General features: G+C 40.6%; 1 protein-coding gene across 1 annotated transcript; it reads right to left on the bottom strand.

Annotated features, from left to right (window-relative positions):
- Positions 1-1,493: 1,493 nt before the first annotated feature.
- Positions 1,494-25,896, bottom strand: LOC137266024 (BRISC complex subunit Abraxas 2-like). The gene is made up of 8 exons (XM_067801522.1): positions 25,817-25,896; positions 24,300-24,390; positions 23,744-23,847; positions 22,671-22,870; positions 20,347-20,475; positions 20,052-20,136; positions 13,986-14,262; positions 1,494-6,952 (listed from the first exon to the last, which is right to left on the bottom strand). The coding sequence occupies exons 1-8, from the start codon at positions 25,886-25,888 to the stop codon at positions 6,132-6,134; spliced, it is 1,779 nt and encodes a 592-aa protein (XP_067657623.1). The 5' UTR covers positions 25,889-25,896; the 3' UTR covers positions 1,494-6,131.
- Positions 25,897-26,512: the final 616 nt, after the last annotated feature.

Genomic DNA, 26,512 nt, shown 5'->3' with positions numbered 1-26,512 from the left:
TTAACCACTGCAATATTTGAAGCAAATCGTACCCGGGACTTCGGCCTGATGAACGAACGCTTTCACGGCTTGGTTAATCCACTACCCCTACTAAATGATGAGAGTATATCGTGTTCTAATGTTGTGTATACCGTGTTGTTAAATTTGATACGCTATACTTGACCATTACTCATTCCTGCTACAAAGCGTCAAAAGTACTCGGTTGCGCGACAATTTGAGTGAAAATATTTTCAATGAAAAACGGTTTAAGAAATGAATTTCCAACCACTTATCCTTACCAGGTTTGAAATGCCAGCTTTGACGAGAAGAGAACACATTTAATGATTTTCAAAGATGAAAGATACCCGTCAGCAGCTGTGAATTATGATATTTGTTTCCAGGTCTATGAAGTCATAAATACAATTACACGTACACGTTAAAAATAGGCACAAGTGTTATTGGAGTGCTGACAAATAACGCAACGGTCCTATTTGGGTCTCCTATTACCTCGCTATGATATTGCTAAAGAGCTTCAATACAAAATCAAACATGATAAAGTACACTGAGGGAAAATGTTACTCTTACCCACTAACTCTTCGTTGTTGCCGACTTGCCGAGATCGGAAGGGATTGTGACGTCACATCATTTCTATGACGTAGAACACTATCACTGTGTTGTGTATGAAACATAATTACGTCATTTCACAGCTATTCGAATATTCCGGAGCAGACAGTCCAGTGACTAAAATCAAAAGCATCGACCTACGATAAGGATAAGATTAACCCCGTCATCAATTCCGTCAATCGCCTCTTACGACATGCATAGGTTGTGAATAATTGATTCACATCGGTGCTGTTAAAAACATATTCCAGAAATGTGACGCAATTATTTTACACCAAAGTCACCTTTATCCCGCCAAAGACGTATCAACTACCAGGATCATCTCGTCTCATCTGTGATAGAGGAGAATGCAGACTTGGTAAGACAGCATAAATACTAGATACCTTGGAGCCGTCTCTTAATTTCACGAGTCGCATCCTGGTGTACGTATACTTGAGGGAATATGGCTTGTTTCTGATGGTGTACGAGCGAGTTTGCTTTATTTGTAGCTAATGTGTGTGTGTGTGTGTGTGTGTGTGTGTGTTGTTTTTTTTTCTTTTCTTTTCTTGCAGTGTATTCGAATCGGGCATTCCTAGCTGTAGTCTCAGGTCTTGCTACACCAGTCCAACTTTCCTTTCAGAGCAAGTCGTTTGTTCTTTCTTTTTGTCTTCTAGAATTCGTCTCAATGTGTTCATGAGTGATATATGGTTCCTGCAATAATGTATCCGCATGAATCTAGCGGCCTCCCGACAATGTTACAGAGTGAATCTCTTTGCTCTAATATATTCTGGAGTGAAACTATACCAATGTAGGTTTCTGCTTCGGAAAATAGGTTAATCTTGCCTGTAAGTCAAGATGATGAATTCTGGCCATGGAGTATTCCACTCCACATGCCAGAGAGCTGACAAAATCAGTTATGTGAAAAACATTTTATTACAGGATAAGAAACTAAGAAATGTTTGGCACAGGCAAATGATACACATGTACACATAAAAGACTAAATAAGTTATCATACAAGTAGTATGTAGCAAGATACTTTTAATCTCATTATTATCAAGGTATCTAATATGTAACAAACCCCTGGGTACATGTCCTTACCATCTATAGCAACACAGCAGTGCTACCATGGTTACTGCCACCATAGCAACAAATCTTCCCTGTAACTTTAGGCACAAACATGCAACACTTAGTATCAGTTTGAAGTCATATTCTCCCAACAACTTGTATTACCTTGGGGCAAAAAAGTTAACCTGAAATAAATTAGTTGATGAATCCAATCTCTGTTGTCACATCTTGAGAGCAAATTAAGTATAGAGAGTCCACATCCATCTTATTAACCTTTACTGCCAACATAATTTGGATATTTGGAATGTTCTTCCATAGGGTTAATGAGCTAATTTTTTATTTTTAACATGACTCTGTATTTCTGTGAAAATATGTTTCTACTAGCTGCTTGTATTTCACTGACAATGGGACAGTCAGCAATATTCCATCAGCATAGTATGGCGAGAGGTGTGGTGTTATAGTCAGGATCCAACAAACCTGTGATTGATATTGAGCAAGGTCATGAAAGTACGACGACATTCACCTTATCATCATTGTTTCTCTTTGTTACAAGCTCTGGTTACTTGGACATGATCTTTCCTTAGAGTCCTCTTTGAGTCAATAATAAGATATTAGGTTGCTCGAGTTACACTTCCAAGACAGACATCAAACAATAACTCATACATTGACCACAATTTTCAATAAGCCTTTACTCTTATGATTTCTCCATTTTGCATTACAAGGCTAAATGAAAAAAGTGAAATGTTTCTTGGGCATGGGCGCATCACTTATATTTGTGTGTGTGACAATTTTTCACTGCCAGTTTTAACAAATACTTTTGACTTGGCTGCATCCCAATCATCCACTTGTCCACTATATGAATATGTGTCTGTAAGAACGAGTGTGACTGAATCTACAATTCATTAACACATGCTGAACTACCAAAAATGTATTTCTGAGAGAAAAATAAAAATGTGTTCCTCCCTCATCACTTTGTTTTCTATCAAAAATAAAAAATAAAGTCCGCCTTCATCACTTTTGAAAAAAATGTGCCCAAGAAACATTTAAGTTTTTTTATGCAGCCTAAATAAGGACAAATCTAAACATCAGTAAATTATTAGGATATTTTTTGTGAAAGAAAATTTCCATATATAACAATGTTTAAGCTCACTAGGCAAATGAAGACATGTACAGTTACACATCACACTTGGATCAATAATGTCACATAATGCTCAGGAAGTATAAACTGACCAATGAATCTTTCCCTCACTCACACATTCTAGCACACAAGGACCAGAAAATACTGGAATCATAATCAAAGCTTCTAGCTACAATTATTATGACATCATGCTGGTAAATTCATTGTCTAGGATATGACCATTCCATCCAGAAAGGACAGGGGTATTTATATAAATTATTTTTGTTTTTAATACACAAATACAAAATCATTTTCCTTTAAGACATAATTGTTTGGATTGTAGCTTCAAACATTAGCATCTGACAACAAATAATTTGCCCATTAATCTGGGCAAATCTCATCAAGAAAATACATTGAGGGGTCCACAAGAGGATGTGCATGGTTCACTGATGCTGCCTTTCCAGTTCTGATAATAAATCACTTAATAAATCACTCAGTGTTCTTGTTCCTGAAGGACTCAGAACTCTACTCTACTTACAGAAAGCAAGACGATCAACATGTCCTCCTGTGGGAAAAATTTCTTTTTTTTCGTCTCATGAACATGCTACATGTCCTATTATGGCAACATTCAACATGTCCCTCTGGGGCAACATTCAAGATGTCTATCTTGTATGAGTAATATTCAACATGCCCATTGTGTTACCAAGGTTACTGGCAACATTCAAGACATTGTTTTAGGATTATCCATTCAACAAATACCAAAACATTCAAAATGTTTTATCTATAGGAATTATTTTATTTTTATTCGGGGATTATGTTACAAAAAAATCATAATCCAAGCTAATGCTCTGAGAAGTATTATTCCACATATATGTGGAAACAAGCAGTATTCAGCATATTCTTAAGATACCATGTACTGGGCATGTAGCATTGATATCTTTTCAAACATACTGATTGACAACGACAAAATATTTGAAACCAAACACAAAAAGATCAGGTTTCAAATTTGTGGTTCCAAAATGCAAAATTACCTATGATCTTTGTTCTGTCAAGAAAAGAATCACAAACTCTGTTAATAAGTAATGTGGTACTTAGTTTTTTGGTTTTTGAGTATGTTGTTACTGCAATTAATTAGTGAGTAAGAATGATTTTATGTGGCTTTTAGAAATGTTCCAGCAATATCACAGTGGGCAACACCAGAAATGGGCTTCACACACTGTGCATATGTGGGGAATCTAACCCGTGTTTTTAGTGTGATGAGTGGATGCTTTGACCATTAGGCTACCCTGCTGCCCCTCTGCAAGCAAATAAGTGATGGGACTGTTTACAAATTTGTCACAAATATTATTGCTAAATGATGACCAGTCAACTAGACCTAGCCACGGGATAATGAAGCTGGTGGTTTTCAATGAGACAATCAGCTGAAGCCCTATTGCCATGAAGGTTCTGTCACCTACAAAATGCCAGTCTATGACATGCTGACAGTTATTCTGTTTTAAGCTGTAATCTGATTCAGTAGTCCACAATTAACAAGTGAGTTTAATCAATACTTGGCTTTTGACATGTCCTTCTGTATTAAAATGAGTCGGGTTAATGTTACTACATCAGTGAAACCCAATAAAATCTTATGGTGTTCACAACCAAAATAATATATCCAGGAAAACCCCTTTCAATGTGCAACACAATAACAGCAACAACAACAATTTCATATCCACATGTCTCAGAGTCCCCGACCATATTGTTTCCCCATATCCCAAGCCCATACTGTGACGCTACAAGTAATATTAAACCCTAGATTTTCCACAGGTTCACAGGTATTTATTTCCCACCTCACTTTGGATCCTTGTAATTTAAATGGAATTGCTTGTTTCCCACAAAATGACATTTGTCCAGATACTGAAGAATACAACAGGATACTCACATAAACCACCATCAGAACACAGCAAACTGGCAGTTTTATAGTTTGATGGCCTTGGACTACAGATGTAACAATATTGATCAATCTGTGAATTCACAATTGGCGTAATGATATATTTTCTCATTACGACACTAATCATGAAGATATTGACTGATATATGCATCACAAAATGTTTTTCTTTTTCCTTTCTTTTAATGAACATTTCTCTGAGCATGCTGATTGGAATTTTGTTCCTTGATCCCCACTTTGTGATTACCATGTAAAACATACAGACATTCATCAGTGCAAAACCCCAACTGTTCACAAAATGGTTATTGCACTGCACTGGTAATACACAAGAAACTTACAATTATGCCACAGCACAAAGACAATACCTCCCAGAGTGATTGTCAAGAGGCCATGAAGTTTCCTTTAACAAGGAACAACAATATTCCAGCAATATCATGGCGGGTCAGGAATTGAACAGGTCAAAGTCCCACAAAGTGACTGAACCTGGCCACTGGCGGGACGCAATTGAAGGGTTGACTTGTTTATCTACTGCTGTATATGTTAATTTTGTGTAGCGCTATGCTTATGAGCAGCCACTAATTACCTGTAGTTTTGGTGCATAACGAATCTACTGTATCATCATCATCATCATCATCATCATCATCATCATCATTATTATTATTATCAATGTTACATGTAAACATACACTTACACGGTCCTTGAGGTTTGCTGTTGGTGTCATTTATTTATTTGTTTCTATTCCTAAAGACATGACACTTTAATAATTTAATTCCTACTGATGGTATTACTGTTTAAAGCTGATTGTCACCTGTTTCGTTAAAACTAGACACCTGGAGCTCCTTTCACAAAGCAGCCTTTACTAAGGTTAACCTAACTCCCAGTCTTTAACAATGCACTAAGGTTTCCTTTAGAGACTTATGATCTTAGTGTTTCATGAAAGGAGGCTCTAGAAGTTTGTTAGTGATTTTCCTTGCAAGTTATATTTGCATGGAGGTTTAATGTAAACATGATGATAACATACATATCCGTAAATTACAAGTCCAACATATTTTCTTGCTCCGTGAGCCAACTTTAAGTTAAAGACAACAAAACAATAATAACATTCAGTTGGGATTGAAAATATGCTTGTTTTCGAGATCATTCTACATAGTATTTATTATTTCTTTCAAAGGAAATAACATCCAGCCTTCAGTTTTCAGCTTCTGCCTGCCTCTTGAATGTTTGCTAGAAAATAAAGGGGGGACATGGTGGACTGGCCTGAATGAAAGATTATAAATATTTCCTCAACTGTGCACTGAAAAGACAATCCCTAAAGCAGGCATTAGCTGAGAATACACCATCTCATCCAAGCCTACAGTGCCACACACTACAGACTGGGGGGAATAAAAATATAACACTTCTTATACCATGGAATGAGCAGAATTTAGCCTGAATGCAAAACATCTAAAACACAGGTGATGATGACAATTTTGAGTCATCAATCACACTTCCACCATCTGTTCCATTCTCACACGTGGTCTTTCTGACTGGGGTTCTACAGTGACTCGGGCTAGCAGATTTTGTCCTACTAACATTTGAAATACTTGTCCCTAGCCTCTGGCTTCCTGTGGGGCTTTCACGTGACCTTGACCTCACACCCTGACCTGGCCTTGATCTAACCCTTTGAGGTCTTGACCTTTCACCTTTGACTTCTGCTGCTGAAGCACCAGTAACTGTGGTTGTTTTAGCTGGTTGTCGAATTCTTGGAGATGGGGACCCTACCCTGGCGGTAGACCCACTTGTTTCTCCAATTTCTGCTTTCCGCGATCTTGTAACCTGGGCCTCAATTCGTGAATGTGGCCTTCGGGCAGTGGTAACATTTGAACTGTTTGTATTAGTCTCTCGTTTCACAGTGGGCTTCCCAACTTCATGACTGCTGGTCTTGCTACTTGTTTGCTCTAAATGAACTTTTTCCTTTTCTATAATATTATTCACAAATGAAAAAGCATCTTTTGATTGACTGCTGTCTGAGTCTTCCTTTGTGGTCACACCAGCAGAACCTTGGGCCTGCTGAGGGGTTTCTTGTTGGCCACTGTCATCAACACCTTCTGATTTCACTTTCCTTGACCTAGTCCGCTGCACACGTCCTCCATCAACGTCCATGCTGTTGCTCATAGGCTGTAAGATTGCACTATTAATTTGACACTCTTGTTCCTTCTCCTCCAGGTCCAACAAGCAGACGTCAGGACTTCTTTTAGTGGCCTCAGGACGATCTGTGTCATCCTCTGTAACATGATATATTCAGTCAGTAGGGTTTAACACTTTGTGTAAAATATTTCAAACCTGGTAAGGAAAGATGTATTTTTCCTTATCCTGACTCATGCTTATTATACTTACCTCCTCCCTCTATGCAACGATAGTGGAACACTTGAAATCCCTTCAAGTTCCCGTCTAACTGAAGCAGACGTACAATACACTCACCCATCGGGAGCCTCCCTTCCAGCCTTTACAGTCACATAACCAGCCATGCTTGCCACTTTCTCCTTCATCCTCCAACGAGGATGGTTGGAGGCACACTTGGATACTAATACGGCAATAGGTTTTTGCTTTAATTTCGATCCTATAATACAGATTATGTTGTATTTGTTTTTTGGATTGTAATTACTATCATCTTTATGCAAAAGTAATCAAATTTCTTGTGTTTTGGACAGGATTTCCCATCAACTTGGACTTGTAAATTACAGCTGTCAGCAGCTGATCCTCATGTAGTATGTCCTTCGTGTAAACCTATGTGTTCTTCCACTGTTCAATGTGAACTTTGCAAGAATGTATCTGATTCAGAATTTGCATTATATTTATATTCTGTTCAAAAGCATGTGAAGGACAAACAACGTAGGCTCTCACTGGTCAGGTCTAAATTGGTTGATTCTGTGTCTTGTAACTGCATGTTGATAACAGCTGACATTCAACATTTTAGTGATCAGCCAGACCTACCCCGGGGGCATGGTCAAGATACCAGCTTAAATCTCAGAAGAGAACGTTGTCAGAATTGGGATCGTCTCAACCTAAGAAGATGAAGTCTTCAACTGCTAGACCTATGACTCCACTTTGAAGTCTTTCAGCAATGAAATTGACCCTCCTGACGAACGTCATATCTACAACCAACCTCCTCTACTACTTCCCGAGGTACAGATCGTCAGCAGGCAGGATCAACGAGCAGCGTGTAGTAGACCTTCAGTAACTACGTCGTCTAATACACTGCATCCTTCAGAGAGTCTACTATCTATGCAGACATCTACAATGTTTACACTCAACATGTCAGATGCTTCTGTGAACCAACTGCTGCTGCTTGTACTGCAGTCACTGGACACTGGCCTCTTCATGCAACAAATCCCCACTCATATGATGAACTTGATGGATCGTCGTTTTGAAGAAGAATGTAAACACCAATCAGCAGCTACAACTACTGTCGCCCTGTGTGACGGTTCATCGGTTGCGTTCATTGGAAGGGGCATCGTATCCACGCTCCAGTTCATAAAAATCACCATCGTCTGTATCCTCACATCGCAGTATGGATGATGATCGACTTGCTGAATTGACATCATTTTCCACTCATGCATGCACTTGCGGAAGGATGGGGATGGACATCATTGAGCTCCATCACCGAAGGAAGCCTTCTTCTCAAACTCTGAGATTACATCACGGATCACGAATGGTTTGGACTTAAATCTTGCCATCGAAGTCTAATGAGACTCATACCTCATCGCCATCGGAAAGGCTGTAGAATTTACTACAATGGCAAGGTGTACTATCAGTGTCTTCTTGGGACGACAGCTTTATTAAACCCTTGTATAGAGCTCCCCGGTCAGTATCCACAGTAATCGACAGCAGAATTAAGGACGTTGCCAAATCAGTTACTCAGAACTCCAGGGAAGTAATGATGATAAATTCCATCAACACTTTGACTACTGTCCTTCTCAGTGTTACTCCAACAAGTCAAAGTTCAGGGAGCGAGAGATAAGAAGTACAACGCTTGCGATGACAAGGGCGCTCCCATGAAACAAGACACCTTGCCAGAAGCACAAAAGGAGGGAAGCACTGAAGATCAGGTTCAGAACAACTTGAGCCTTCCACACCCAGCTGTTCGCATATAACCTTCACGAGTGGGTGGATGTCTACAACGTGGCAGCTCATCTGTACAGCGGATTATCTAGCTAGCACTGATCTACAAGTTGCCTACATGCACATTCCGATACATCCAGACACCAGGAAATATCTGCGCTTCCTATTCAATGGCAGCACTACCAATGGATGGTTCTACTGTTTAGAATATCCTTGGCCCATCGGCTACTTACTTGCGTCACTAAGCCAATAGTCATCTATTGGCGGGGACTTTGCTGTGCCATTTACCTGGACGACTGCACCCAAGCACATCACAAGACATGTCAACTCAGACTACAGTTAGACTTCACCATCAGGTTACCAACTCAACTTGGATGGCTTGTGAATCTACCGGAATCAGAATTAGAGTCACAGCAAGATCTTCATTTCCTCGGGATTCGATCCATCACTCTATTGAACCACATCATTGTCCCAGACGATCAGTGGGTAAAAATTCAAGCTCCACTCTCTCCATTACCACTACGACAGTGGCAATGTCTATTCGGTCTGCTCACAACAGCACAGGATTTGACCAGACGACAGCTACAATTATGCCCATTACAACGGTTCCTGATTCAGCACCTCAACACGTAAGATCGGATTGCTCTGCTGGACTATTTGAGATCATAACTACTATGGTGGACTCACCAATCGAATGTCTGCACAGGGACTTATTTACTTGAGCCGGTTTACAACAACCATCTCTACGTAGCTGCGTCACTACAATGTTGGAGTGCTCACTTAAACAACAAGGTGGCAGCAGGAATCTGGATGAGCAACAAACGCATTCAGCATATCAGCCACCTGGAGATGAAAGCTGTAGTCAACACAGTACAACAATGGTCAACAGCACTGAGGAACAAACTACTGATGGTTCACACAGGCAACAGTAGCATTCTACATGAACAAGCAGGGCTCAAGACGATGTCACATACTGCTGCAGCTGACCTTTCAATTCTTCGACAATTTCAACAACTTGAACCACCACATAAAGGGTTGTCACATCCCAGGTGCACACATGGCTGATGCACTGTTACGCCCTCTACAACCATCTCCAACAGAAAGGATGCTACATCAAGAGGCGTTTCAACTCATCAGTCAGACATTCGGATCCTGGCAAATAGTCAAAGTTTCACAAGCAGATACCAACATTTGTATCTCCAGTGCTGCATCCATTAGCATAGGCAACAGACGCTCTCAGCTTCTCGTGGGAAGGACTGCGTTCCCCTCTCCAGTATTACTACTGAAAGTCATCAGGAAGGTAAAAGAGACGATGTTGATTCTGGTCGCACCTTACTGGCCAGCGAGAGATTGGTTCATTGGTTCAGTACTCATCAAGGAACCTGGACAACAACACTGCAGCTACCAGAGTGGAAGAACCTACTCGCCCGTTCGCACATCAAACAAGCACACAGCAATTTAAGGCTCCAGCTTGGAAATTGAATGCTGTACTATGACACATCACGAGTGATATTTATGAGCCACTAGACCGGAAATTTTTTGAATTGTTGACACATAAAACATTGTTCCTACTCACCCTAGCTGTCAGAAATACAAGCTCTGGACTTCAACTGCAAATGATTCGATCTCATAAGATTGTACAACTTGGGTGAGATGGGATTTTATTGCTAAAAACCAACTGCCTGGACAACCGGACAGACAATTCCACATCCCAGCATTATCTACAGTCCTCGGGACACATGATACACAAGATTTATCATTATGCCAATCAAAACTGATTTTATTCTTATCCTGACTCATGGCATCAAGCCCTCCAAAGCGCCCCTCTCACTGCAATTCACGAGTTGGGCTTATGAGACTCAGAGAGAGGCAACCATGGCTGATCATGTGACTGTAATGACAGGAAGGTAAGCGTCCAATGGGTGAGCGTATTGTACGTCTGCTTCAGTTAGAAGGGAACTTCAAGGGATGTTCCAGTATCTTTGCATAAAGATATAAGAAAGTTGTTACACATAAAGTTTATCTATGTTGTATTTCCCAACTTCCAAAATGTTGCTCGAGAAGTTAAAGAAATAAACTGACAAAATGGTTTTACTGATCAATGAAAAGCAATAAACAAATTGAAAATTTTAATACAAAATGTATATTTGTATACTTATCCCATCTAACAGTATGCACTTCTATCTCTTGATGCGGCGACTCAGCTTGTCGTAAGAGGCGCCTAACGGGATCGGGTGGTCAGGCTCGCTGACTTGGTTGACGCGTGTCATCGGTTCCCAATTGCGCAGATCGATGCTCATGTTGTTGATCACTGGATTGTCTGGTCCAGACTCGATTATTTACAGACCGCCGCCATATAGCTGTAATATTGCTGAGTGCGGCATAAAACTAAACTCACTCACTCACTCTTGATGCGACACTGAGTGGAACAATGTAAACCTTTTCTCTCCAGGCCACTCCGCCCAAGCACTCCATGCTACCTCATTTTAAGACAACTTCCCAACTCTCATGCTAAGCATGCAGTACGTGTCATCAACTGCTCACGTGACTATCTCCCAATCATCATTCTACTTCTTGGAGCCACTAAGAATATCCATCTTGGAGATCTTGGTGTAAATCCATCATGTGAGATAGGTGAGTATATAAATATACAATTTATATTACCATTTTCAAAGTTTTAAACTTACCCTATCTCACAGTATGCAGATCTCCCCCCAGCTGGATGGCGGGAACACACATACCCTGTGTCTTGATAGTACAAACAATAGAACTGTGCAGACTGGAAACAACCATAGATAGTGATGCACAAGGAAAGCCTGTTATACATGCATGCAACTTCTGTGCTGGTGATGAGTTCATTAGAACTCCTTGACTTACTAACCACAATGACTCCCAGGGAGGTGGGTGCTCCTGAGCGATGTGGAAGAGGGGTGTAGGTCTGCGAGAAGAATGCCACTTTACCCGATTTTCAAGGTACCCCTATAAATTAAAGATATAGACAATAATCGGTCCAGTCCCTGCTTTGAGAAGACCTTTACACACACCGGTGAAAGAAAACTTCAAATTTTAATGTTCAGTTTCCGAACATCACTTTGCCCCTCACAAAAGCTTGATTAAAGGATGTGCCCAGCAATTTTGGAGTCAGAATGCAACATATTTCACTGGAATACAGGAATGACACACTTCACTGACGTAATTGATCAGAAAAGTTGAGGTCATGAAACATGAATTGTCAAACCCTTCCACATCTTCATACAGAATTGTGCTCCAGATTCATCCAACCACTGAAGTGGTAGCATCTCCGTATCATACTATCAAACTCAGTGAAGGAATTCTAACCAATGAACAAAGAACATACTGCAAACAAAGAGTTCAGAATTATATTCTAGAAATTACAAAATAACGAAAAGGAACCGTCTCCTATCTGCATTGTTAGTAGGTGCTGTGCAAGGATGAGAGGGCCAAACTGGTGCAGGCCTTGAACTCCTTGTCCGAGAGGTTGGGCGGGTAGTGGGAAAAAAAGACCGTCTCTGATTGCCAGAAGCATCCCTCCATAATGGAATGAAGGGAACAGTCATCATGGACACCAAAGCCCAAGTCTAGAGAGGAAACATAAGCTACCGAGGTGTTAAACCAGCAAGGGTATAAGTACAAGCCTGTAGGAAGGTGGCTCTCATCCCAAAATATAATGTGGTCTGAGACACTTTTGCCATGGATGTAGAAATGTCTAAAGCATGAAGCTCAGATATCCTAGCAGCTGTAGTTAAGGCCAGGAAAAAAGTCTTTAAGGAAATCTGGTCAAAACCTAGCATCCACTCAGTGAGCGAATCCGCAAGATAAACGGAGACTGCTCCACGTGACTCTGAAGAGATCATGTCTGTGCTGGGGACACATAGCTGTAACATCCAAAGGAACTTGGGGGAGAACCGGGAGAAAAAATATTCCATTGAATGTTGTTTAGTAGAACCAGTCTGGGTGGAAGGCAGTCCGTCCCAAGTTGATTTGCTGAAAGTTGGTTTGATCCATGCCATTTTGGTGAATGATGTCATTTTGGCGAAAGGTGTCGATTCAACGAAAGGTTCCTGTTCGAAGAAAAACTCCTGTTCAGTGACTGGTTCAGCAACTCCTGATGAGGATAGGTACGGGTTGATGAATCATGCTCCGGTGAACTAAAATTAACCAAACTGGTAGGATTCAGCGAAACCGACATAAGAGGTGGTTAAATGCCAGAGAAGGAGAACCAGTCGGCGAAGTAACAGTGAAACAGTGTCGAGACAAGAAAAACAGATTCCTTTCATAGCTGACTTGCGAAAACGAGTGGAACTGTTGCGCATGCGTTGAGTCGTCCACCATTACAATCATGGAATTAGAAACTGTGAACGAAGAACGAAGATCTTGTTGAGTAAAAATATCCTCAGGTAATGGAGGGTTTGAAACCACAACAACCTAGGAAGTAGATGAAGATGATGGACTGTTAGCATGATGAGAGTCCAGTAAATTCTGTAGATCTTCTGAAAGATAGGAATCGGATGATACCTGCATAAATTCTTCGTCATAAAATATGAGGTGACAGAGACTGCCAAGCAATTAAACTAGACTATACTTTGATTTTTTAAGGGACTAGGTCCTTCAAGTGCCGCAGCATGATGAGGCCAATCAGCAAACCAACAGGAAAAAGCGTTGGCATATTCTCCAAACTCCTCAAAGGTGAGATGTTTACATGTTCCGCACTGAGGATCCCACTTGCATTGACCAGCACAATCAACACACTGCAAATTAGGATCATTAGCTGAAAAAACCTGCTACAGCGTGTACATTTCTTCCTCATCTTCTGATCAACCTTTCCCATTTCGTTCAGAGTAAGCAGACATATTCACACTAGTGTGTGAAAAGAAACAGAATGATGATTGGGAGATAGTCATGCTTAGCATGGAGTAGTTGGGAAGCTGTCTTATAATGAGGGTAGCATGGAGTAGTTGGGAAGCTGTCTTATAATGAGGGTAGCATGGAGTAGTTGGGCGGATGGACAAAAGAGGCCTAGAGAGAAAAAGTTTACATCATTCCACTCAGTGTTGAATCAACAGATAGAAGTGCATACCGTGAGATAGGATAACTTTAAAACTACCTTATAACTCTGATACCTTTGCCTTAATGGTGTATCAGATATGGGCAATACTTTCAATAGAATATACTTGCCTTCGATACTGATCTGTCTGGGTCTTCGGCTGGTCTCACTAATACTGACTCTCAGCCTGTGTTCACTCCGACCAGTGTTCACCTTAAAGGACTGTGCAGTCACTGGGCTGACAGGTGAGACAACTTCTGCTGGTGTGGGACTTGGGGGCTTCTGTGCAGCTTTTCTCTCCGCTTTTATCTTCTCTTCCTGTTCCAGAAGTCTGTACGACATCAGTTTGATTTCTTCCTCCAGAGCAGACAAACTCTCCTCGCTCTTCTCTACCTGCTGTGAAAGTCCCTGTGGTGGCAGGGAAAAAGGGCAAGAACAAACTGATGAACCATTTTGTCTACATCTCCATGCTTTGTAGGTACATATGTGTCTATTACTATCAGGATTATCAGACATGACATATGTATAGAAATATGTATTATCATCTGTGACATATGTATAGAAATAAGTATTATCATCTGTGACATATGTATAGAAATGTAATTTTCTGAATAAAATTGATATTTTATGCTTATCCTGACTCATGCTTAACTGCTCACTCTCCTCTTCCTGGTGAAGGTAGTGGAACACCTGAAATCCCTTGAAGTTCCCTTCTAAAGGAAGCTGATGTAAAATAACACTCATCCATGTATTACCTCCCTTTCCCTCCACATGGTCAGCTGACCGCCATGATACTTCACTCTCTCCTATAATCGCCCGACACGAGAATACGAGAATTCAGCATGTCTGTGAGGGGCAGCTTGGAGGGCTTTCGCCATGAGTCAGGATAAGTATAAAATATCAATTTCATTCAGAAAAGTACATATTTTTCCTCATCCTGACTCATGCTTAATTGCTTACAGAATCCGACAGAAACAGTGGTGGGTCAAACCACGCTGGATTCTGCTATCTGTTCCAAATTACTTCCAATAATTTTCCCTCACTAATGGGAACTTGTAACGGGGATAATTCGGCCCTATTCTTCTCATATTCATTGTAGATTTTGGGGGGAATCACATTCAGTCGAACTTGTCTTCCATAGAAGGCTTTGTTGACTTACAACAAGTAGCAAGTACAAGTGTGTAAAAGTATCTTCATTACGAGTACAGGGTCATAATCACTCATGCTAGTCTGTTTAAGACATGTCCTGCAGTCCATGGACTTTCCACCATATACTCCACAGAGCATCTGGCTTCCACAAGTCACGTGATAAAACGTGTGAGTGAACTCAGTGCCTTCGGGGAACTGTTAGTTGATGAGCAATGATAAGAGGCCAAAACTGATGAATGCCAGAGACGTCCTTCGTGGTTATGTAGTTAGTGCTTGGCAAACACTGTGTTTGACTTCCAAAGCAGCCCTCCATTATAGTTGATAGCGAGCAATTCCCATGTAGTGCTAGAATAGAGGCTAAGGTTATGACTTCATGTGGGTTGTAGATACTCTCGGAGGTTCCAATCCTGCTGCTTTAAAAGGCTTCTCAATATAACAGCTCTGATCCACACTGAGATACTGTTGCGGGATACTTCCCTCAGTGTCTCAATAGATATGGGGCCAAACAGGTGCTTGAAACTTTGCCTTCTTGACTTGGTACATGCGATGTATATCTTCAGTGCTCTGACTGGACATAATGATTAATCTTGAGTATCATGGGGTCTAGGGATTGAAGATAATGCGGGTATGTGGAATTGTCTATCCGGTTGACCTGGCAGTTGATTTTTCGCAATAAAAACCCTTCGTAGACCCAGATGAGCTGTCTGCTGATGACTTGCATCAAAGCTCGTGTGGTTGAAGTCTAGAGCATGAATTTCTGAAATTTGTGCAGCTGTAGCCAAGGCAAGTAAAAACAGTCTTCTGAGTTAGCAGTTCAAATGAGGTCTGATCAAGTGGCTCATACGCCTTTCTTCTTGGCATATGTCTCAAACCGCCTCCACTTGTCATAAAAAAGGGTGCGAGTATCCTCTGAGTTTTAAACAGATTTTGATACATTCCACACGTGAAGTCGGAACGCAGATGGGTTGCTGTGTGTGCCTGTTTTGTGTGGGGATGGACGAGAAGATTTTCCCAATCTGGTAGTTGTAGTGTTGGTTGTCCTAACTCCTCTATGAGTGTTGGAAACCAATGTCTCATTAGTCAATAAGGCACGACCTAAGTCAGTTGTAGCCTCTTGGTCTGTTTTATTTTCTCGATGACTTTTGGTAGCAGCACTTGAAGGCGAAATGCGAAGGCATTTTAGTCCTTCTCATGGAATGCTGAGAGCATCTATTGCCCAGGCTAATCTGGTACCGGGGATACAAAGGTTGCAGTCTGTTTGTGGAACCTTGTTGCAAACAAGCCTATGTGCGGCAATCCAAACCTCTGGCTGATTAATCAAAACGCCTCTTGAAGCAGCATCCACTCTGTTGGTGATGGAAACAACAGGTGTAGTAGAGATGGAAATCTCAAGCCATTTGATCGTCTGTGTGGATCATCAGTAGCTTGTCTCTCAGTGTTGTCAACCAGTGATGGATTGCATCAATCACCACTTTCATTTCCGATCGGTTGATGGGAAGAGTTTGATCTTCCGTCTTCCAGATTCCTGCTGCAACTCATTGTTTAGATGGGCACCCCATCCTTGGAGACACGTGTTATACATAGAGATAGTTGTTGAATGCGAACTGTAACATATAAGTTCCTGCGCAGACATTTGACTGGTGAGTTCCCTATAACGGGTTTGGTTTCAAGTTGTCCACCATCGTAAATCGGTCAAGACATGAAACTGTGAATCAGGAATCGCTGTCATAGACATAGTTGTAGGCGTCTTCTTTTGGTCATATCCTGAGAAGACGTGAGCAGACCGAGTAGACATTGACACTGTCGTAATGGTAGCGGAGAGAGTAGAAATTGTTCTAACATCAACTTGAACTTTCACCCACCGATTCTCTGGGACAGCGGTGTATTTCCATGTAGTGATGAATCAAATCCCGAGGAATTTATATTCACAGTTAGTAGCCTGATAGAGTTGACTTCTCTCATGAAAAACTTGTATGCCGTGAAGATACGTTATTCTTTATTTCCAGATCGTCAATATTATTCATTATGAGCGTGTTGACATTTGCAGGAAGTCTGTTTATAGCTCGCTGCCTCTCTGATCAGGACATTCATTCATTGCTGCAATCCTCATGATAGGCCATGTTGAGTCTGCTGCTAGAAGACTCTATGCTGCCTGACGAATCAAATGACACTGTAAACTGTTAATCTAGTGTGTAATCGACCTCTTTCCAGCGTTGAAAGTCACCGACAACTTCCTGATACTGAAACAATAATACCACTCTCAAAGACCAATCAGATTGTAGATGTGACGTCACCTGCTTTCTTTGCAGAGTGTTGTCTCTCGGGGACCAATCAGATTGTAGACATAACGTCACTGGTGTAGCAGACTACTGATCATTGTAAAATCTTGTTCAAACGGTGATATCATTGCTAGCATTTAGGTATGCACGTGTCTAGATGAGTAAAGTGTGTGAAAAAAAGTTCTGCTGCTCGAAGCTGATGTAGACAAATTGTCTTCTAGGTAGATGTGTTGGAATTTTTCCCTGAAGATAATACTGTCATCTCTTGTGATCGGAGGTGTAGTTAGAATGTCGCAATCATCTCAAAGAATCTTCGTGACGTATTCATCGTTGAGAATGCCCAGCTTCTTCCAGTTGAAGTCGAGTTGATGTATGGGAAAAGCTTAGGGCGGAAAACTCTAGTTGTTCCGACCCTGATCTCGAATGTTTACCACCTGGATGCTCTGGTATTGTCTCTCGTTCTCTGGACTCTGGAGAACTTGTCTAACTTGTCTGCTTGGGTTATACCTAAAACGGCACCATAATTTATTTTATCAAGCATTCTTTTGGGTTGTCTGGTGGTCCTGAAAAGGACCATTGTCAAGGTGTTGATGGACTTGATCATCATGACTTCTCTAACGTCTTGGACAATCTTGTCGAGGGAGTAGATTCAGTTCCGCATTAGTTGAGACGAGGTGTTCGGACGTAAACTGCTGATCCTTCTTCTGAGTGACGAAAGTTGACAGGAACATTCACTCTTCCTCCTTTGTAGGATTGCTGAACTTGAGATGCGAGTCTAAATCAAACCCATCCGAATGTTGTCTATCTTGGAAGATCAATGCGGGGACTGCTGATGATCTTGTTGATGAAACTTGGATGCTGCCTTGAATGCCGTAGATAACTTCTCAGAAATCGGAGCTATTGCCGGAAACGCATGTCTTCCTTCTTCATCCTAATTTTAAAAAATTTTTCGACGTAGGTGCTCTGAAGCTAGTGCAGATCTAGTTGAGTGCTCACCAGCGCAGCAGTTGACGTAGTTGAAGATTGTAGTCTTCATTCTCTCCTTCAACATGACTTCCAAACTCTTGTTGCATGAAGGCATCTGTGTCGAACGACTGCATTGAGTGAAGTCACCGCCGACTCGTAGAGCTGTCTGCTGTGATGTCTGAGGAAGCTGACGAAATCTGCATCGTCTGACGACCCGGAGTGGTGACCATGCAGTCGTCGTAGATCTAGGAGCAGCAGTCAACGTAGTTGAAGATTGCAGTCTTCATTCCTCTTCAACATGACCTAATCAAGCTCATGTTGGATGCAGGTGTCTGCGTTGAACAGCTGCGTTGAGTGCAGTGAGTCTAAGTCCAAAGGGGAGGATGACTGCATACGATGTCTTCTATGAGTGCACTCATGCGAGCACGTGACGTCACTCCCCAAGCATAACTACTTGTGCGAGTGCACTCACTCGGCGTGGGTATATCCTTCTCTGTGCTGTGACCCGATGATAGGGACCTGGATCTTCTGGAGTGCGTGCATGCGTGTGTGCAGGTCTAGATGAATGTTCTTGCTGAATCGCAGTCGACATCGTCTTTCCTCTTCCAATCGTCGCTCCATAGATCATCATCTGCCTTGTGAATTGTTGCATTAAAGCACCTGCGTCGAATGCATGCGGCACGTACATTGACGACTGTGTTGAAGAGTTGTCTGCGATGCCCGGGGTTGCAGTCGACATGCGACTGATGTCTTCACTCCGTATCATCAACAAAAATTGACGTTCTTTATCAACGAGGGATGATTCACGATGATCTTACAGATGAAAACTGACTTAGTTTTCTTGGCCTGTGATGGCCCTGCATCAAAAGATTGTTTCTTCCGAGTCTTGGGAGGGGACTCGCATGACCGTGGACACAACATCGGAGATATGGAAGGCATCTTGCTGGAATAAATCAATAATTAAACGGTTACCTGATTTTATTTCACTAGATCAGACATGGCTAAATGAGTATGAGCAGAACATAAAGGTTTACACGCCGGGCAAAGTACATGCAGGTCAACCGCCGACAGCCATATCCTGCACTGAAAGCATGATTTCATCAATTGAGACTTAGTCTCAGTTGTTGAAATACGTGTTAGTAAAAGGAACAAAAATCATACACAAGTCAAAAACTGTATGCAACACAAATTAAGTTAGAAAAACCAAAACAATGAAAAACTTAACGCCATATACGTGACCCCAGGTGCCTCCAGCCTCTCTCGTCGGGCGATACGGAGAGGGTGAAGTATCATGGCAGTCAGCTGACCATGTGGAGGGAAAGGGAGGTAATACATGGATGAGTGTCATTTTACGTCAGCTTCTTTTAGAAGGGAACTTCAAGGGATTTCAGGTGTTCCACTACCTTCGCCAGGAAGAGGAGAGTAAGCAATTAAGCATGAGTCAGGATAAGGACAAATACACATTTGTTTATCATTACATATGAGGGAGTTTGGTTTTATGTCACTTTTGGCAATATTCCAGCGATAGCCCCGCTGGAGATACCAGAAAAGGGCTTCAAATCTTGTTCCCATATGGGGAATTGAACTCAGCTGGCCCATCGCCCTGATTACATGTAAACAGATGTCTATAGTACATATAGACACGGTTTTTTGGTAATGTTTGCTTGCTTCCATCATTAGACTAGCATTTCATCAGTCCAGTCCCCACAGCATAACAAAAATTCTAAAGTGTGTGTGTTTCATGTTTTGTGACTGTGTGTACTTTAAGAAACAGGCCAAATCAATTTGTGGAGACAGACATACCTGCAGTCTTGTGTGGAGGTTTGTAGACATTCCCTGAATCTTGTTAATCTCAAGCATGGCACCAGAACCAGACATAAATTCACTCCTATGTGCATGAAGAAAAAGATAATACAGTAAGTTACCCCTAGAATTTAGTATCAGTTACACTTGGCAAATGCATGACATTGAATTTACCTGAAACATTATTGCAATAAACTGAAAACTGCCCTTCCTTTTGCACCATCAATATATACCTTGAGACACCTGAAAATGTGTGGCTACCAGACAAAGAGATATTTGTGGAGCGGGGTCTTACTGGAACTGGTTGATAAATGTGGTGAGTGAGCCCCCCTGGGGGTTGACGGTTAGGTTGCCTCGAGTCTTGTACTCTGTGTGGGTAGTGTCTCCCAAGTTGATCACTCTCATTGCAACCTTCTGGAATTTACTGCAACAGACAGATGCTTGAGCTCACTTAAACATGTACTCGGTATCACTTAACATAAGACTATAATCATTAAACCAACAACTATATCAAGTTACAGTTCAACCATTTTCTTCCCACAGACGTTACTTGTCATATCTTCCTACAAATCTCTGTTCTAATAGAGCCCTTTCATGATGTGAGTGTTCAGGATTTGTGATGGGTTGCAATCAGATTTAGTTGTGCAATCAGCGACGTTTCTAAAGTGATCATTTACAAGGCCTTGGTAATTTCCATATGCTTTGGGAAAACTAGAACCTCTTCGCCTGCACGATACCTGAACATTTGTTATAGATAGAACTCAGTCATGAATGGAGGATTAATGGCGTCTCCATCACCTCTTGTTGACAACAGGAAAGCTAGTCAATAAATGCCTTACGTGTCACATCAACACAAGTCCTCTGCAGAAGAGGGATATTTGTGGCTTGGATTAGTCAAGTTGTAAGTCAATGAAAAGCATGTTCTGATTATATAGAAAGAGAGAGAATTCGAGTTGCGTCTTTTTTGCCACTAGGGGATTTTATGAGAACTGGGAAATACTGGCCGTATTAGAACAGAGGTTCGTAGGAAGATATGACAAGTAACCTCTGTGGGAAGATAATGCAGTTTAACCAGAGTAGCTGCAAGTGTCCCAAATTTGTCTTTATAAACAATAAAAGCATTACCTCTATCCTCTTAAAGGTCACATGCAATGTAAAACACAACTTTGCAGATTCTGATATCTTTCGGGATTACCAAAACAAATTATCAAAAATGGCAATTCAGCCTATAAAGTTAAAAAAAATGCGATGAAAAAAAGCCCCCGAAATCATAGTTCAAACAATTAACTAAATTTCTCCCAGCAATGGGGAAAAAGTGGTTTCAACAGCTGTGCTGCGCTCCGCTGCGCCCCGCTGCGCCCCGCTGCGCCCATAACGCATGTGCAGTGAATAGGTTCGCGGAGCTTGAAACAGTATGCCTGCCCGGAGTATGAGGTCGTGAACAGTAGTCTAATCTTGGTTGTGTACACAAACAAATAAATAATCTACTTGTTACATAAAAAAACTTGTTGATTATGGTAAGCAGCCTCTGTCACAGAGAAAGCTCAATGTCTGGTTTTTTGACACTAATATGTCTACCTGCCTGTCTGCTTATGACAGTATGCAATACACAGCTTCAATCATTGACCACATGCAATTTAAACTTAGCATGCAATTTGAACTTAACACCTATCAGGCTATAAATGATAAACAAAATAAATTGATTTACGACTCGTGCACCTGAGTCCTGTCTCTGCCACATTATGTAATTATGCAGGTGTGATACTTGTACACATGACATCTTTTTATATCTATGGGTTGCAAACAAACTACATCCATTTTTCTAGGACCACTGGATCTGACGGAAACTGGTGCAAACTCTTGTCAGTTTCAAATCCTGCTTTGTACTTGGATGAATGACAGTTTCCAGCCACGCAGTAGCTTACCATCTCTACTGAGATGATTTTTGATTGGATTGAATGCAGAGAACATGTATTTACAAAACCCAACATCTCTATACACATTCTTTATGGATAACAACTTCTTCTAGTCTATATGATTCTGTTTGTCAATGGTATATGAATCCATACTGAAATGACGCATCAAGTACAATAAAAGAAGTTGTTATCCATAAAGAATCTTATTTTCTTGTGACTCTCCATACTTCTAAAATGCTCATCGAACAGATCATCTTTCTGTACACACAATCAGCCCTCAGCATATCAGCAAATGAACCAGCCAATCGGAAACCATTGTTACACTTGAGTGCGCACCCACCTGCTATGACTGGGTTCAGTCTCCTGAGGACTTCGTTTCAAGGGAAGTAAGCCCAAGTACAAAATATAGCACTTTTGAATCACGATTGTACGATTGTTTCTTGACAAGCAGCAACGTATAATATATGTCAGGAATAAGTGATATTTGTGTTTTAATTATGTCTGATTTTTTGGTTGCATGTGACCTTTAATTATCTTGAGTATTACATCTCCATAACGTTACCATAAATACCTGCAGCCAATTAGTCACTGAAGATATATCTTGAGTCTGGTTCAAATGAAGGTGGTGAATTAGTCCAAGATATGTATCTTAACAAAACCGAGATATGATACATTATGTGACTGGGATTGGAAATCAACATACCCATTGTGGTTATGAAGAAGAGCGTGGTCGAAAGTGTGGGTGGCCTTGTTGTAGGACAGGGAGGCAGAGCACAGGAGGAAAAGGAAGTTACTATCTTCCTCCACAGGCAGACTCTCGATTAAGTTACGATGCAGGTTAGTTTCTCTCAGTGATGGACGTAGGGTTGAATTTCGACGAAACTTGTACCAACCAATCAAATCCTGGAACAAAAGCAATGAATTCATTTAAGAACTAACGTAATATTTTTGTATTTATCATGGCATAAATATAAAAAGTTGTCACGCATACTAATATTATTATGTTAATAATCAACACAGTGAACTGCTTACCATGATCACAAGTAACTTTAGGCTAACGATTCCACAAATGAAAAAAACAAACATATCTAAGTCAATTCTACTAAATAAAAATACTTCACAGGTTCATGAATACATATTATGGATAACAACTTCTTTTTATTCTTTATATGATGTTTTCGACCTAATTCTTGTTATCCATGAAACGTACATTCATGTTCATCCTACTTGTAAATGCCTTTTAAGAGTGACTGTGCGAATACGGTTTTATGCCACTTTTAGCAATATTTCAGCAATATCACAGTGGGCATACCAGAAATAGGCTTCACACATTGTACCCATATGGGGAATCGAACCCCTCTCTTTCAAGAGCTTCACAGGTTCATTACTAACAAAGATGAAGAAAGAAACATGAAGTCTGCAATATACCTCACCACAATAATGCAACTAAAACCTCTCCATTATCAGCAAAGTGGAGGGAGTTGTAATATGGTGCAAGGGGAAGGGATGTGTTGACTTTTCTCAAACTTGGTATGAATGTGTTTCAGATTAAGTGTCAGCAGAAGACAGTTATTCAATCATTAAGGGTTAACATCTAAAAACATGGACACATGGAACGTGCCTACTTTTCTACCACTGTTTGAATGAATAACAACATTTGGACACTTGGCAACAATAAATTGCTTCACACATCATGTCAGTGTGAAGAACAGAACTCAATTCTTTTGGTGGAAATAATAACTCCATTACCTAGTTAATATACACACTATGTCTTACCTGGTGCTTCCCTTGCAAAAGGGTCATTGCTTTGGTTGGATCCACTCGTCCAACTGAGTTGTACAGTCGGTCCTCATTTGGCCAAGGCAGGTATGAATAGACATCTGGTAAATAACAATAATGTTACAACTTACACTAGAGAAACCATGCACCTTATAATGTACATATACAGTCATCATTCCTAAACTGTTCACTGTTAAGTGCATGATTAATTAAAATGAATGATTGTACGCAACTTTTATCAATATTCCAGCAATATCACGTCTAGGAGTCAGTGAATGAGTATGATTTTGTTTATCGCAATAATCCAGCAATATCACAGCAGGGGTATACAGAAATGGGCTTCATGCATTGTACCCTTGTGGGGAAACCTGGGTCTTTGGCGTAATGAGTCAACACTTTAATGTCAAAGATACCCTACTGAAAATCACAACTAGGACAACAAAATGGGCTTCACAGACTGGACCCATGTCAGTCATCAAATCCAGATCTTCAGTACATGGAGTAAAATAACAATACATGTATTTGCAAATTACAAAGTTGACAAAAAGCTTACATATGACAGTTTCAACTTTGCAGTTGCTGATCTGCGAGTCACTAATCTTATCTTGAACATGGTTGACGATTTTCCCCAAAAGATAACCTTCCTGAAAGAAAAACAAATAGCATATGTGTTTTTTTCTTCCAGAATAGAAGTGTGTGTGTAAGTGAGTGAGTTTAGTTTTACGCCACACTCAGCAATATTACAACTATATGGCAGCGGTCTGTAAAGTCTGGACCAGACAATCCTGTTAACAACAACATGAGCATCGATCTGTGCATTTGGGAACTGATGACATGTGTCAACCAAGTCAGCCAACCTGACCACCAGATCCTGTTATTCGCCTCTTATGACAAGCATGGCTTGCTGAAGGCCTATTCTACCCCGAGACTTCACGGGTCTCCAGAATAGAAATTTGAACAAACATTGATATAGTTACTTGTAAAAATACTTACACATGTAAGGAAATCAAAGCAAAAGTGACATTTCCTGGCAGTATGCAATGTTTGATGACATGGTTTTCAAAATGCCTTTTGTCATTACCCTATCAAAACATCCTGATGTACATGCTACATACATAGTTGTCAGTTATATTCTAATAAATACATTTATCAGACAATGTGCTGCATATATTAAATACAAGTACCACTGTCAAATGCTGCCTTGCAATACAAACAGATTTTAAATGAACATTGTTACCAAGCTTAGTAGCTGTCATCTCCATGACTAAGAACTATCTATTACTCTATTTTCACTGAGATTTAATTCAATTATGGAATCAAAACATGAAAATTCTAACTGAAACACAGTATCACTTCCAAAGCAACATAAGATAGAACCTTTTATTTCATAACAAATTGTCAACCTGAGTGGACATTTCCACTCAAGCAGCACATAATCTTGATTGCTACAGATTCATATGCAACACCTATACCTTGTACAGATCTCATGAAAAGTGATAACTGCATTGTCAGACATGACTTCTGCCTGATACATGTGAAGGTTGGGAGGTGATTTCTTGTTTCCCCCAAACATGCTGTGAAACAGGGACAAGTTTAACATTGAAATATGGTATAGAAGGCATTTGTCCATGGTTGTTACCTCTGACACTTGTCGTATTTGTTTAATTATGCACCTGTCTGTAATAACGTTTATGGATATGGCCACACAAGATCTCCGTAAGATGTGTCTGCTGTTTTATCTGACAAGATGACTCAGTGTCACACCTCTCGTAAAATTTACGACACACGGGTCTTGAAAACAACAACATACGCAGTATTAGAGACAGATATAGAATTATTAATTGCTATTCCAACGTGTTGTCGACTCACAACCTGTACGGCATATAAACTGCCTGTCACTACCATGATTCACTACAGTTCATTTCTAAATATAGGCTAACTCACATCTACATTACTACTATGCTCAACACATTAAAATTCCTGATAATATGGATTTACGACTATGTTTAATATTTGGGTACATAAATACTTGTGGCGTTTAACATTATAAGACAGAAGTCATGTTCATACTTGATCCCCAGGACTGTTTATTTGATCGTAGAAGAGGGATGACAAAACTGTCCCACTGACACTCGCCGCCATTTTCCCCCCGACTGATTCTACTTCCGGTTTCATTGAATTATCCAGTCAGAACTTCGACGGCGATACACATATCTCGGAGCGTATGCGTCCATACTGAAAATCGGCGGAGTTATCCGCGAGGATCCGAGTGTATTTCCGACTGTCCCTGTTTACACAAAGCGAAAGTGACGTACTTATGTTTGAGAAAGATCTGCTAACAATTTCGAGATATAGGCGGAAATATTCGTGTACACTGACGCTGTATTAGTTTCCGTATTTGTCCACATGATCATTAAAATGATAAGGAGTGTGCTACTTACATAAACGTATATGAAACCATAGATTAATAAACATAGACTCACGACAATTATCGCGCCCACGTTGCTTACTCCAAAAGTTCAGAACGAGTGAATTTAGGGTGATTTACTCAGTTTTTACCAAAAATGACGGTTCGAACCCCTTCACTACATGCAAAAATCGATTCTTCTTCCGGAAAATATTCCAAACGACATCTGAACTGCATGTTTTAAGTCTGCGAAATGCACACTGTAAAACATGAAATTATGAACCGTTCATAATAAAAGGCAATTAAGGGTGGTGATAATTTATATAGAGTTGCATGTACAATGTGAGTACATACATGAA

This window comes from Haliotis asinina, chromosome 15 (assembly GCF_037392515.1).
Source record: "Haliotis asinina isolate JCU_RB_2024 chromosome 15, JCU_Hal_asi_v2, whole genome shotgun sequence".
Lineage (NCBI taxonomy): Eukaryota > Metazoa > Mollusca > Gastropoda > Lepetellida > Haliotidae > Haliotis > Haliotis asinina.
Note: the sequence above shows the minus strand (reverse complement) of the source record. Positions and strands in the feature narration are given on the sequence as shown.

What these genes read in the sequence shown, in the direction of transcription:
- LOC137266024 (XM_067801522.1), bottom strand. Translation starts at nt 25,888, where the DNA reads ATGGCGGCGAGTGTCAGTGGGACAGTTTTGTCATCCCTCTTCTACGAT. An exon ending in TAAACAGTCCTGGGGATCAA is followed by an intron (nt 24,391 to 25,816) that starts GTATGAACATGA and finishes TTTTTCTTTCAG; the next exon opens with GAAGGTTATCTTTTGGGGAA. An exon ending in CAGACAGATCAGTATCGAAG is followed by an intron (nt 6,953 to 13,985) that starts GCAAGTATATTC and finishes ATCATGTTACAG; the next exon opens with AGGATGACACAGATCGTCCT.